The sequence below is a fragment of the Bufo bufo genome, chromosome 4, assembly GCF_905171765.1.
Source record: "Bufo bufo chromosome 4, aBufBuf1.1, whole genome shotgun sequence".
NCBI classification, from domain to species: Eukaryota; Metazoa; Chordata; class Amphibia; order Anura; family Bufonidae; genus Bufo; species Bufo bufo.
The window spans coordinates 526,559,952-526,574,938 of record NC_053392.1 but is presented as its reverse complement, the minus strand read 5'-3'; the positions used below and the strand labels follow the sequence as shown (position 1 = coordinate 526,574,938).

The following is a 14,987-nucleotide window of genomic DNA, read 5'->3' as shown; positions in this document are numbered from 1 at the left end:
AAAGGAACGATCCAAGCTCGGAGCAGTGCAGCATTAGGGTACTTTCACACTAGCGGTTTTAAGCACCGAGTTCCGTCAAAAGGGCTCTATACCGGAAAAGAACTAATCAGGTGTATCCCCATGCATTCTGAATGGAGAGTAATCCGTTCAGGATGCAGAAGGATCAGGCAAAAGATAAAACCATGCTATGGTTTTATCTCCGGCGAAAAATAAAATAAAATGAAGACTTGCCTGAATGCTGGATCCGGCATTTTTTCCCATAGGAATGTATTGGTGCCAGATCCGTCCTTCCGAGACTGAAAAAAAGGTGAAAAAAATAAATGCCGGATGACACCGGAAAGACTGATCTGGCATTTAAATGCATTTTTCTGACTGATCAGGCATTTTTAAAATTGATTAGGATCCTGATCAGTCTTACAAATGCCATCAGTTAGCATACGTTTTGCCGGATCCAGCAGGCAGTTCGCAAGTGTGAAGCTGCAGGCTGCCATCTATAGACGGTAGCAAGCTGCATTGAGCACACTGCCTTATGTATTGCTAGCATATGCTGCAGCGCTGTACAGAGATGATCATTACTCACTTTAGTCTCTGCTTCCTAAGGGGCTCTCTGAATTTTTATCTATAATTTCTTATTTGCTAAAATGTAGCAGGCAATCTGCCGCCTGTGTTGTACAGTATAGCAGAGCTGGGTTTGCGTATCTGGACTATGAATGGGACTGGAGCGTTAATGTCATGGAGGAATTTAGAGAATAGAAAGGACATTTCAGTAGTGACTGGAGCAGCCTTGATGCGGACGTCTGCCGCGGCCTGTAACTTGAGGACATGTTGGCATGTGGGCAGTCTCCAGACTGCAGTGCCTATTCCTAGCAGCGCCCATGTAACCCTATGCAGCCGTGGTCTGTGCATGTCTCTGGAAGTGACTGCAGACTGTCCAGCATGTTCAATCATGTTCTCAAGTTTTACTTAAAGGTCACTCAACTTTTTTGCCTTATCAGCAGCAGCAGTTTCACAGAAGATGCTTTGTGACCTATGTGACAATAAGCCTCTTATCGTTGGCAGCCTCAGGGCTTTGCATTTCTTTATGCAGAAGCGATGTGTGTTTTATTTCTGTTGCACAATGCTAACCTTATTCCGCTCTTCAGTTTGCAGTGCTGATGTGGGTGTTCACCTATATTGGTGCCTTGTTCAACGGACTGACCTTACTGATCCTGGGTGAGTACAGCGGGTTGATGATGCAGAAGTCCCTTTAGAAACCTCAGCATATGTAATGTTTTATAGGGGGTGTTTTGATCCAGAAAGTGTTTAAAGGCATATTTTTCTTTTAAATTAAACCTTACTTTTTTACGGAGAAGCCTGGATCCCAGTAGTGGGATCCCCACCTCTAAGACCTTTATAGCTTTATTAACGTCTGGATGGGAAAAAGGGATGCAAATAACAAGCTCTGCCACTAATGCCACCAGATGTAAGGCAGCTATCCTATAAGTCAGTGTTTGACCTTTTTAAACAGGCCTGACTTGGATAATAATTAAGCCAGCATCTCATCTGCAGACAGCTGTTTCGGGGTGATTGCCTCTTATCAGAGCAGAGAGCACTGGGTGAGAGGCCTAGGTCAGGATTTGTAGGATGTTATCTCTCCTTATACTACATCTCCATAAGGGTAGTTTGCTTGAGACCAATTTTAGGACATTATACCACCAGATGATACGACACACAAACCACACCATTTTTTACTGGACAGAACTTGTCACCATGGAGACCTATGTCTGGCTCCGTAAGGTTTCCTTCACACGCTGTGAGTTTTGTGGCAGAAATTCCTGCAACTGAAAATCCCTTCTATTCACCTGAATGGGGCTTGCAGAAATCCATGGAAATTATTTTCATTCACGGAAATTTCTGCAACAAAATCCGCCGTGTGAAGGCCCCCTAAAACCTCCGTATTACAGACGCTTAAATACATCCGCTATACGCCTGTCTGGGGGGAGCACTTACAGATCCAGCACACAGATCTGTACAGTAAAGTTTATGACCAGTGCCACACACACTTTAATCACCAGATTGGGTTCAGAGGTCCACTTTAATCCTGTGTCCTTTATTACATTACAGTTCAGTTAACCCTTTGTAGGTGGGCCTCCTGTAATAAATAAATAGCCCAGTTTCAAATGAAATGTGATGTGGCAATGTGCAATTGACCACCTTCACTCCTCATAATCTTTTACACAGTGACTAATGCTACGATACAGCAGTCCTGAGGAAATGCAGTGAAGATCCCACGCTCCTTGTCCTGCAGGGCGTCCTCCTGTCTGTGCGCGCTGGCGGCCGCTACGGACTGGTGTGTGCTGGGTCATGGTGCACAGACGGGAGCGGCCGTTCCAGGAGTCATTGAACCTGCTCAGACAGTCAGCACAGTTCACCAGACGCTGAGCTGCGGCCATTAATACGCTTTTCTTCTTTTTCAGCACTGATTTCTTTGTTCAGTATTCCAGTTATTTATGAAAGACATCAGGTAAGTGGATTCTGTGCCCTGCATGTTTGCGTGTGATCAGAATAGATGGCCTGATGGTTTCCCTGCACTGAACTAATGATACTTTTCACTTTATTACAGACTCAGATTGATCACTACCTATCGCTCATAAACAAGAATGTTAAAAATACAACAGACTTGTAAGTACCCTTATTTTTACACAGATACCTGGGAATATGAGTGGAAATCCTCAATATTGTACATGTTGTCCTGTCACAGTATACGGATACCATCCTCTTCTGCGGTACCTCACACATCACTAGCGGATGTATATAAAAAAATATAAAAAAAGGAAGGGTAGCAAGCGACTTGCGTTGAAATCCAGCGTGCCTTCCTTCCGCTTCACACATCAGATCCTTAGGCTAGAATTGATGGAGTCAGATGATTGTCAACTTTTGTCTTTGGCCAGCTGTCGGGTTTCTTGACGCACTGCTTGTAAGAGTTCATGCATATGCATTTGTAGGCCGATGCCTGTTTTGCAGCCCGCAAACAGCAGGTCCGCAATTTATATACTTGCAATATATGGGCTTGTGCACCACATCACACATGCAGACTCATTCACTTGAATGGGTGTGCAATCCGGAAGGTGCAGTGTGGAACAAAGGCATGGAACCCTACGGAGTGCTTCCGTGTTTTTCTGTCCATGCCTTCGCACTGCAAAAATATAGAACATGTTCTATTTTTTTTTGCAGTGCAGACGTATCATAGACCCATTCAAGTTGAAAAAGGGCTTTATCCGTCTTCGCCAGCCCACTGATGGTGCCCGTGCATGGGGGACCACCATTTGCACGAAACGGGCCGCACATGTTCGTGTACATGAGCCCTAATGTAGGGTTAAGTGAACCAGCTGTTTCAGAAGGCATGGGTGTTCGCAGTAGCGCCGTGGTCTTCATGTGCACCAAGCACATGTACAGTACAGACCAAAAGTTTGGACACACCTTCTCATTCAAAGAGTTTTCTTTATTTTCATGACTATGAAGGCATCAAAACTATGAATTAACACATGTGGAATTATATACATAACAAACAAGTGTGAAACAACTGAAAATATGTCATATTCTAGGTTCTTCAAAGTAGCCACCTTTTGCTTTGATTACTGCTTTGCACACTCTTGGCATTCTCTTGATGAGCTTCAAGAGGTAGTCCCCTGAAATGGTCTTCCAACAGTCTTGAAGGAGTTCCCAGAGATGCTTGGCACTTGTTGGCCCTTTTGCCTTCACTCTGCGGTCCAGCTCACCCCAAACCATCTCGATTGGGTTCAGGTCCGGTGACTGTGGAGGCCAGTTCATCTGGCGCAGCACCCCATCACTCTCCTTCATGGTCAAATAGCCCTTACTTTCAAAGTTTTCCCAATTTTTCGACTGACCTTCATTTCTTAAAGTAATGATGGCCACTCGTTTTTCTTTACTTAGCTGCTTTTTTCTTGCCATAATACAAATTCTAACAGTCTATTCAGTAGGACAATCAGCTGTGTATCCACCTGACTTCTCCTCAACGCCACTGATGGTCCCAACCCCATTTATAAGGCAAGAAATCCCACTTATTAAACCTGACAGGGCACACCTGTGAAGTGAAAACCATTTCAGGGGACTACCTCTTGAAGCTCATCAAGAGAATGCCAAGAGTGTGCAAAGCAGTAATCAAAGCAAAAGGTGGCTACTTTGAAGAACCTAGAATATGACATATTTTCAGTTGTTTCACACTTGTTTGTTATGTATATAATTCCACATGTGTTAATTCATAGTTTTGATGCCTTCATAGTCATGAAAATAAAGAAAACTCTTTGAATGAGAAGGTGTGTCCAAACTTTTGGTCTGTACTGTACATTTTATAGCGGCTGTGCTTGGTATCTGTGCTCAGACCCATTCACTTGAATGGTGCTGAGCTGTACCGAGGCCTTATGTCTGATGAACCTGATGTCACTGGTCTAGGGTAAGCTGCGAGAATGCCGCAGCACTTACAGGAGCATTAGTGCCTTCTCATACACTTGATTGGCAGGGATCCCAGGTGTCGGACCCCCACCAATCCGATACTGAGGACCTTTCCTGAGTATAGGTCATCAGTTAGTGCCGGTAAACCTCTTTGAGTCACGAAGCAACAAACTGTAATTTATTGATTGACTGAAATGCTTGGTCTTTCTCGGCGTAGGAGTCCAGTAGGCTGTCCTGCCCTGTGATTGACCATGTATGCATGTTCATATAGGGAAGGCTTCCGGTCATGGCGTGACAACGCCCACTCCTAGGCATAGAACGAGTAGGGTATACTGAATCTTTTCCCATAGAACCATTCACTCTGAAAGGTACTGATGCAATAAAGGCAAAAAGTGAAGAAAAAGGCCTCAAAGGATTTCTTTATTCTAACCCGTCTGAGGTTAGAGTAAAATTACTTAATGTGCATCTTTTAGGGGATAGGTGGCAATACGAGTGTTTTGTCACAGATTTCTTGTTTCCTCACACCTTAAATGGTCAGAGGACGGTTGGGCACGCCAGGGTAAACATTGGGTTGTATGGCAGCTATTATAATGAATGGATAAGCCTATAATGCATGGACAGGCTCGATTCGTCACGTCTTTTCCATTCTAACTAATAGAAGACACCCCACGCTTCACCGCTCGCCATGATATCCACAGTATTAATAGGGCATGAGAAAGTGATTCTTGTTCTGTGGCAGGGATCGGCAACCTCCGGCACTTCAGCTATTGATAGACTACAATTCCCAACATGCATGCTTGCTTATCTGTTCTCAGAACTCCCATAGAAGTGAAGGAAGCATGCTGGGAGTTGTAGTTTCACAACAGCCGGAGTGCCAAAGGTTGCTGGTCTCTGTTCTAAGGCAACACCAAATTGCCGTACAGCAGCGTCATAGCAGCATCACCTCGGAGCCATTTTATGTACCGTAAAGAATTACTTTTCATGATCTGAAAAGAGCAGAACATTGATGCAGAAACCGTGTCCATGGTGCTGCCATTTGCAGAAAGCAGACGTCATTTATTGCAGCCTGTATTACGTGCACGAGTCATGATGATGTCATCACCATACTAATTTCCGTATTCTTGCTTTTCTATAGGATCGTTTCTAAAGTCCCAGGACTGAAACGCAAAGCCGAATAATCGCTACTAAACAAATCAAGATTGCCGCAGATACCAATAGGAGCCTCAGAATTTGAGCGCTGTGTATTTGGATTACACGGGGTGGGTCAGGGAAGACCAGCCTTGACATTGCAGTGCAATTTCCCAATTTCCTCTTCGTTTTTTTTTTCTTCCCCCCCCCCCCCCCCCCCATAATTTTTTTTTTCTTTTTTTTCGCATCGCAGTGTTTAAGGAAGAAACAATTGTTTTACTGCCATGTGTTTCACTCTGAGTATTGTAAGCTGCTATGTAAGGGTTTGAAACTATTTTTCTGTTTCTCCTGTGGGAAGCACCGTCTAATACAGAACTCTATTTGTTTTCTAGCATGCTGTATATTGTGCTTCAGACGTAGACATACCGAGCTTTCATGGGCTTCTTGTTAACAAGTTCTTGCACTGTGTACGAACAGCAAGTCGAGATTTGCTTCAGTGTAGACTGGGCGCCCGGTGCCTAGCGCTCTGCATTTTAAGCCCTCCCGTGCACTGAACCCGCTACAAAGCGAAACCCCCTTGTGATCATACCTAGAGAAATAACACTGCTTCTGTTCGGTATGATGGTAGCTCCATCTCGTGATTTTATGGTTTTATCAATTGCCAATATCTATAGTGTTTTCAGAGAACATAGTCAGTCGCTTCCACAATGCTTTCCATTATTATTATTTTTTATTTTTAGGAAAAAAACAAAAAAACAAACCGACATTCTAACATGTAGCTCCGTAGCGCGCGCGCGCGCGCACACACTCTTAAAGGAAACCCTTCCCCCTAGAAACACTAGTGTCTGTTTAATGAGCAACTAAGTCATGTACACCGGAACTTCCACGTTTCAATGCTCAGTAGTTGAGTTTTTTTTTTTTTTTGCGCAAACATATTTACAGTGACTTGAACTTTTTGTGGACCGAGTGCTAAACTCTGCAAATCTGGGGGGAAAGTCAAACCCGTTGCAACACAACGTGTAGTGTTTCACAGCTCCAGGAATGTGCTGAAGCAAGTCTACGGAATGCATTGTGATACTGTATGTCAAACCAGAGAAAACCAAGTATCAATAAAGCTTGTAGACCTTAACTTGTTTAAACTTGACACAGGGTTATGGAGTGGTTTTTATCATGTATGTGGTGGCATTGGTCATCTGTCCCTGTTGGGAGAAAAAAGCAGGGGACCAGAGCGAACCGGTCACATTGAACAGTGTGTCAGATCTGCTGGCAGCAGGAGCTGAGCAGATTGCTAGATATTGTGGGAAATGATTCAGCACAACTCGGAATTTGATTGAAATGCTTGCTCTTTCTATGCTCAGGAGTCCAGTGGGCGGTCTACGGCTATCTCTGTATGAAGGCTCATATAGGGCTGCCAGTTATGGACTCCTACGCATAGAAAGAGTAGGGATGTCAGACAAACAGATTAGAGAGCTATTTGCAAATATTTAAAAAAAATAAAAACATCCTGCAGCACTGAATTGTTGGGACATGACTTCCTTTCCATGACATACAACCTACACAAGAGTTTCCTGCGTTACACACAAGATGTCATCCCTCTTGTACTCCTTCCTTTACAATCCATTGTATTTGCCTTTATGTTGTCAGAATCAATCCTATTAAAGTTTAGATTTCTCTGCCACCTCACATCTCGAGAAAGACATTAAATGGGGTCTTAAAATGTATCCATATACAATTACTTTGGAAAAGCAGCATTACAGTAATGTGTGTGGTTTCACCGAAGGTCAACTGTGTGACAGATTCTGGAAAGAGCGACGGGGCCACTTCTAGAGCGGAAACCTGATGTGATTCCAAGAAGAAAGGGACATTTGCAACAAACAATCAGTCTTTACCAGCATAATGTCTGCCGATGCCCGTCCTTTAAAAAATAAACACCCAACGAACTCCTCGTGTAAGGTGATGTGTACCAAAGTACAGGTGTATATTTGGACTTAGGCTACTTTCACACCTGCGTTCAGGTGTCCGCTCGTGAGCTCCGTTTGAAGGGGCTCACGAGCGGCCCTGAACGCAGCCGTCCGGCCCTAATGCATTCTCAGTGGAGGCAGATCCACTGAGAATGCATCCGCCTGCCAGCGCTCAGCCTCCGCTCAGTGAGCGGACACCTGAACGCTGCTTGCAGCGTTCGGGTGTCCGCCTGGCCGTGCGGATCCGTCCAGACTTATAATGGAATTCAATGGGGACGGATCCGCTTGAAGATGACACCATATGGCTCAATCTTCAAGCGGATCTGTTCCCCATTGACTTTCAATGTAAAGTCTGAACGTATCCGTTCAGGCTACTTTCAGACTTAGAAAATTTTCTAAGTTATAATGCAGACGGATCCTTTCTGAAAGGATGCAAACGTCTGCATTATATCTGCAAACATCAGACGGACCCGCTCCGAACGCTAGTGTGAAAGTAGCCTTAGCTGGGTTTGTAGTGGTCAGTGCCATGCGGAACTGCTTGGGTAGATGTGGTATAAAACGTCTATCTGCCACACGGGGTACAATGTGTCCCTAAACCAAATCTTCCTGTGTAGGTCAAAAGTCTACATAGTTGTTGGAGTTCAAAAGGTCTTTGATTATCTTGTGTCAGTGGCGCCTGTCAAAGGATGGAATATATGCGTCAGCAATGAACAGTCACTTCTTGAATTTGATGTCTTTGAAAGCAGGAAATATGAACAAGCTGTAAAGTTCTGAGCAACTTTGACAAAATCCAAATTTGAAGAGCTAGGGTCAGAGCATCTCCAAAATGGCAGGTCTCATGGAGCGTTCCCAGTATATATTGGTTAGTACCTACCAAAAGTGGTTAAGGAATGCTAGATTTACACTGAGAGGTTTATCGGGAACAAATGATCCTACAAATGATCCTACAAATGCTCGTTCCCAATGATAATCCTGTGTAAAGTTGCTGCAGATAACCTGATGAACTAGCAAAAAGCCACATTCATCAGGTGAAACGATCCTCTGTGTGTGCACCTCAATCATCATTTATGGGCAGCAGATTGTACAAGTGCAAGAGTCTGGATAAGTGATATCAGTAGACCTTGCTCGTCCTCAAACAGTGGAGGTGATTGCTGCATGTAAATGCAGCTCTTTATCTCCACTGAAGAGCAGGGGAACGTCCTTACTGAGAAGTATATGCTTGCTCTATGCTCCGTGGCATTGTGAAGGAGCCTAGATCACTTTATAATCAGATGTTATTGAAGCCCTTGCTCGCAGAGGCCAATTTTTTTTCCTCCCTTTCTGTAAGAAAGTTGGTGTGCTTCTCAGAACTAAATGGAAGAACTATGATAGAAAGTTATTTTTTAAATTATGGCTGCTGCTATTTAACAAAAAAAATAAAAAGTAAGTACCTTTCTAGTTGGTGAGACAGCACCTAGGGTTGATGCACCGATGGCTACGAGGTGACTCATCTTTCTCCTTTGAAGAACTGGGTTGTCTGTGGGGGCATGTGGGGGAAAAAGCTGACTTCTAGGCTGGGTAGTTAGATCTTTAAAACTGGATCAGTCAACTTTAGGTTAAAGGCCTCAGGATATGCCATTAATAATAAAATCCTGGTCAGACTTTTTAAGGTTGACGACACATTGGCTGATGCTGTCAATTTTCAGCCACCATAGGCCTGCTGCCTTATCAAACTGCCTGAAGGACCATTTGTTAAAGGGAGTCTTTCACCTAATCTGAGCGTTTTAGACCGCTCAGATCAGGTTATAGACTCTTTGACCCTCATTACAATCGTACCTTTCTCTTCTGTGTCCCTCGTCCAGATCATGAAAATTTTTTTTTTTTTTAAATGTATGCAAATGAGCTTCGGAAGGTGACCAGGGGTGGCGTTACTGAGTGATGTGCCCAGAAAAACACACCTCTTTCAGCCCTTCTGTCCTATTATTGCCTCCAGCCGGCGGCCGTCACGAGCAGCAAGAGAAGTAGTCAGGCTGGGAACTGGCCTGCTCTGCCCGTTATGGGCAGAGGAACAGTATTTCATATTGTGCATGCGCCGGTCAACTAAAGACAGCCGGCCGGCGCATGCGCAATATGAATAGCTGTTCCTCTGCCCATAATGGGCAGAGCAGTGCGCAGGTCCGGGCCAGTTCCCAGCCTTTGTTCTCAGGTACGATTGTAATGAGGGTCAAAGAGTCTATAACCTGATCTGAGCAGTCTAAAACGCTCAGATTGGGTGAAAGACTCCCTTTAAAATCATGGAGAGAGCATCACGGTTCTAAGAGCAAAGTTTGTGCTACCCTTTTAATTGTGACATTTGGTCTACCCTAAAGGCCCTTTTACATGGCCCAATATAGAAAGCGTTTGTCAGGAAGGTAGCGTTTCTTCCTTACAGTCACTTGCTTGTCGGTGAAGAAGACGGCTGCAATTACATGCAGTGATCCCCTCCACACTATGGGGAGGAGTGACACTAATGCCATCAATCGTCCCCATACAGAATCGTTGTTTGCCGTCGGCAGAGGCTGTTTAGACGACATGATCTGCTGCTGGAAAATGGTGACTGCACCAACAATCGCTAATCTGCCTGAACATCGTGCAGTGTAAAGGCCCCTTAAATGATATTCTTGACAAGGCCTCAGACAAAAAGGGCTTCCAGGTTTCTAAAAAAAAAAAAAATCTATGCCCTTTTGCAAGTTCCATGATCCAAACCAAATCCTAGGTGAAACTCGGATGTATTGAGATGAATCTGGATAAACCGTGCTAGAATCCAGAGTTTCAGACCCTTAGGCCTATTTCACACTGGTGTCAATGGTTCTGGCAGGCTGTTCCGTAACTATAATGGGGAGCAGCAGAGATCCAGCTGCAGCACAGCAAATATGCCGAGAGGTGGCCGGACAAATACTGCTGCAGGCGTGATTTTCTAATATCCTCCTTAGTCCAGTGCACCAACCTTTATTTCCTTTGTACCACTTCCTCAGACTTGAGCCTCATTCACACGTCAGTGTTTGGTCAGTAATTAGCATCAGTGATTATGAACAAAAACCAGGATTGGAGCCTCCACAGACAAAAGGTATAAGGGAAAGATCTGCATCTGTTCTGTGTTTAGAGCCGCATCTGGTTTTGGCTTAAAAATCAGTGATTGAAATCACTAACCAAACACTGACTGTGTGAATGAGACATTACGGTAGGTTTCTAGCTTCAATGTATATTTATACTCAGAGTGATAGATCATTTTCTACCACTTTTCTTTCAGGGACATAAGATCCTGTTAAATTGTGATGGCTCCGATTTCTTTGGACAGTCTTTCATCTGTTGTCCCTTACAAGGATATCCCTAATTTGGTGGACCAAGGAGTAAAACAAATTATTTGGGAGTATCTTGAAAGAAGAACCCTTTTATCTTAACAATTGTTGCCAGTTCATCGAGGTGGGAGCACATTCCCATTCAAGCCGGTGGCAGTGTCTTAGAGCCAAAAAAAATCAGCCTGCTTCAAATTTCAATTACATCCGCTCAGCATTAAATGCTGTAAATCCCTTGAAGGGAAGACCTGAACATCTACTCCTACAACACAATTGCAGTATGATATGTCAGTCACCGGTGGGAAGGTTGGGTTGGACTTGATCAGCCAGCCTGCTTGGCTTAGTAGTGAGTAGCTTTCAGAGGGCAGAATTTCATGTTGCCATATAAGTAAAAACAAAATGGTAGCGGACTATCTGAGCTAAACCTGGGTGAGGCAGAGGGAATGGTGTCTAAACAAAGTTTTTCTAACTTTGGTAGGTGGGGTCAGCTCTAGGTGGACTTTTTGCCACAAGAAGGTTGATAGATTTTTCTTTGATCCCTCACAATCATCCTACTGCAGTAGACACACTAACTTCAGACTGGAGTCAGGAGTGCCACAGTACTCCAATAACAAGAAAGGACATCAATAATCCTTGGTTTGCCTGGTTGCAGACCCTCAGTAGACCCACTTTGGGACCTTCCCTAGAGGAATGCCCTTCATTCTCTAGATCCTCTTCCTGATCTGTTCCAACTCCATCTTTCAGCCTGGATTTTGGATGAAGATCCTGCCTAGAAGAGCTTCAGATGGTGTAGACCTTGCTAACTACCAAGAAGAAATCTACCTCTGAGACCAACCTTAATATTTTAGTACCTTTTCTTAGATTCCTTAGCGATTAACACATTTTCAGCTAATGCAACTATTCTTGATAATTAGGTTAATGTTTATAACCGTTTTTTGTAGGTTTATATAAAATTGTATACCACGTATATACTTAAATTACAATTTTAAAAATATAATAGACTAAAGATGAACGAATTGCAGGGGCTCATTGGCCATAGACCTTACAGGAAAATTTCCTGGGGGGGCCACCTAAGTCCTCCTCTCCTCCGCTGGCCAGGTACATAATGAGCTCTCTGTGGTAATTAATACTGTGAGAATCAGGTACTCATGTATCCAGCCAGTAACCACACATGCCCTCCTGAATTCAGCTGCAGTGACCCACATCTCACCTCTAAGCCCACTGCACTATGTCTAAATCAGGGATAACTGTAGAAAGACAGAAAATGGTATTGATGGCTATTGATGACCACCACAGATTTTTGGGCAGAGGGATAGCTTTTGGGGCAGTGTATTGTGCTGTTCTGTGGTATATGGTTTTGCTGGGATGGTATATTGTGCTATGGTATTGCTGACCCCATCTACTCATCTACTTTTGTTGCCTCCCTACAACATGGGACCACTTTTAGATTTTTTTTTCCAGGGCCACTTTAAGTTTCCAGTCCGCCCCTGACGAATTAATTTGTATGAATTGATTCATTCATTTTGATGAGTTCTTTACTTGCGAGGGGATGTCCCCACTGCTGATGAAGTTTGATTGAGAGAGCCTTCCGGCTGGAGGGGGCAGGAACAGTATTTAAAAAGCTCATGGTGGCCGGTGGTTGTGCCAGTGTCTGACTCACTGAGATTCTGATACTGCTGGTACTCCTGCTTCCCTATAATGTTATATATATATATATATATATATATATATATATATATATATATACACACTGCTCAAAAAAATAAAGGGAACACAAAAATAACACATCCTAGATCTGAATAAATTAAATATTCTCTGAAATACTTTGTTCTTTACATAGTTGAATGTGCTGACAACAAAATCACACAAAAATAAAAAAATGGAAATCAAGTTTTTTTTAACCCATGGAGGTCTGGATTTGGAGTCACACTCCAAATTAAAGTGGAAAAACACACTACAGGCTGATCCAACTTTGATGTAATGTCCTTAACACAAGTCAAAATGAGGCTCAGTAGTGTGTGTGGCCTCCACGTGCCTGTATGACCTCCCTACAATGCCTGTGCATGCTCCTGATGAGGTGGCGGACGGTCTCCTGAGGGATCTCCTCCCAGACCTGGACTAAAGCATCTGCCAACTCCTGGACAGTCTGTGGTGCAACGTGATGGTGGATAGAGCGAGACATGATGTCCCAGATGTGCTCAATTGGATTCAGGTCTGGGGAACGGGCGGGCCAGTCCATAGCATCAATGCCTTCGTCTTGCAGGAACTGCTGACACACTCCAGCCACATGAGGTCTAGCATTGTCTTGCATTAGGAGGAACCCAGGGCCAACCGCACCAGCATATGGTCTCATAAGGGGTCTGAGGATCTCATCTCGGTACCTAATGGCAGTCAGGATACCTCTGGTGAGCACATGGAGGGCTGTGCGGCCCTCCAAAGAAATGCCACCCCACACCATTACTGACCCAATGCCAAACCGGTCATGCTGGAGGATGTTGCAGGCAGAACGTTCTCCACGGCGTCTCCAAACTCTGTCACGTCTATCACATGTGCTCAGTGTGAACCTGCTTTCATCTGTGAAGAGCACAGGGCGCCAGTGGCGAATTTGCCAATCTTGGTGTTCTATGACAAATGCCAAACGTCCTGCACGGTGTTGGGCTGTAAGCACAACCCCCACCTGTGGACGTCGGGCCCTCATATCACCCTCATGGAGTCTGTTTCTGACCGTTTGAGCAGACACATGCACATTTGTGGCCTGCTGGAGGTCATTTTTCAGGGCTCTGGCAGTGCTCCTCCTTGCACAAAGGCGGAGGCAGCGGTCCTGCTGCTGGGTTGTTGCCCTCCTACGGCCTCCTCCACGTCTCCTGATGTACTGGCCTGTCTCCTGGTAGCGCCTCCATGCTCTGGACACTACGCTGACAGACACAGCAAACCTTCTTGCCACAGCTCGCATTGATGTGCCATCCTGGATAAGCTGCACTACCTGAGCCACTTGTGTGGGTTGTAGACTCCGTCTCCTGCTACCACTAGAGTGAAAGCACCGCCAGCATTCAAAAGTGACCAAAACATCAGCCAGGGTGCATAGGAACTGAGAAGTGGTCTGTGGTCACCACCTGCAGAACCACTCCTTTATTGGGGGTGTCTTGCTAATTGCCTATAATTTCCACCTGTTGTCTATCCCATTTGCACAACAGCATGTGAAATTGATTGTCACTCAGTGTTGCTTCCTAAGTGGACAGTTTGATTTCACAGAAGTGTGATTGACTTGGAGTTACATTGTGTTGTTTAAGTGTTCCCTTTATTTTTTTGAGCAGTGTATATATATATATATATTAGTGACACAATGAGGGGTTTTGTCTGGGAAGGCAGGTATTTTCCTCTCAACATGGGCGGCTGGGATGGTTTCCAGCCAGGTGAGGTCAAATACCGGACCGGAGTTTAAGTGCCGGTCCGGGTTTTGGCAGCACCTGGCTGTCCCTAAATAGGCAGCTGGTCTCAGCAGCTGAGTCTCTGTGTTGGGATCTGAGGTTTTGTGATGGACTGGAGGGCTGAGACCCATGTGCAGGGGGAACTGGCCCCCTAAAGCCTGCCGTGGACTACTGGAGCCAGAACTGCCAATAAGGTGACTTGTGCAATATGAACTTTCCATTTGTGTGTGAATTAACACCAAAGACTGCAAAGTGACGTGTTGTTTTGTGCAACTGCTGCAAGTGCGAATAAACACTGAAGTTTGAGTTAAGAACTTGTATTTTGCCTCTGTACTGCGTTCGCTTACCCTATCTACCAGAGCGAAACCCCACAATTGGTGGAGGATGCGGGCAAGCGCAGTGATGCTGGCGTGAAGGCCAAAGTATTTTAGTTTTTTTCCGGGCACGGTTGTATGTCTTACATCAAACCAGTGAGATTACAAACTGTGTCCCTCGACAAAATGGAAGCTGCCGTGAAAGCCCTCGTGGAGGCTTGCCTGCAGCAGCGGGAGGCAAATAAGCAGCAGGAAGAAACCAACCAGCTGCTGTTACAACATGTGATGGCTTTACAGGCGGCAGGAGCATCCCAGAACGTCCACAATGCCCGTAAAGCGGTCCATGTGGCAATCCCCAAGGTGATCCCCTCGGATGACATCGAAACCTAT

The 14,987-nt window shown here is 44.8% G+C and overlaps 1 protein-coding gene across 6 annotated transcripts in view; it reads left to right on the top strand.

The window, feature by feature from the left end:
- RTN4 (reticulon 4) overlaps positions 1-6,724 on the top strand; it is a 53,282-nt gene extending 46,558 nt beyond the window's left edge. For all 6 annotated transcript variants that reach the window (XM_040429748.1, XM_040429749.1, XM_040429750.1 and 3 more), the window contains 4 exons: positions 1,143-1,212; positions 2,457-2,503; positions 2,603-2,661; positions 5,588-6,724. In XM_040429748.1, the coding sequence (XP_040285682.1) occupies positions 1,143-1,212; positions 2,457-2,503; positions 2,603-2,661; positions 5,588-5,630 (219 nt within the window). In that variant the 3' untranslated portion in view covers positions 5,631-6,724. The remainder of the gene's footprint in view (positions 1-1,142; positions 1,213-2,456; positions 2,504-2,602; positions 2,662-5,587) is intronic.
- The last annotated feature ends 8,263 nt before the right edge of the window (positions 6,725-14,987 follow it).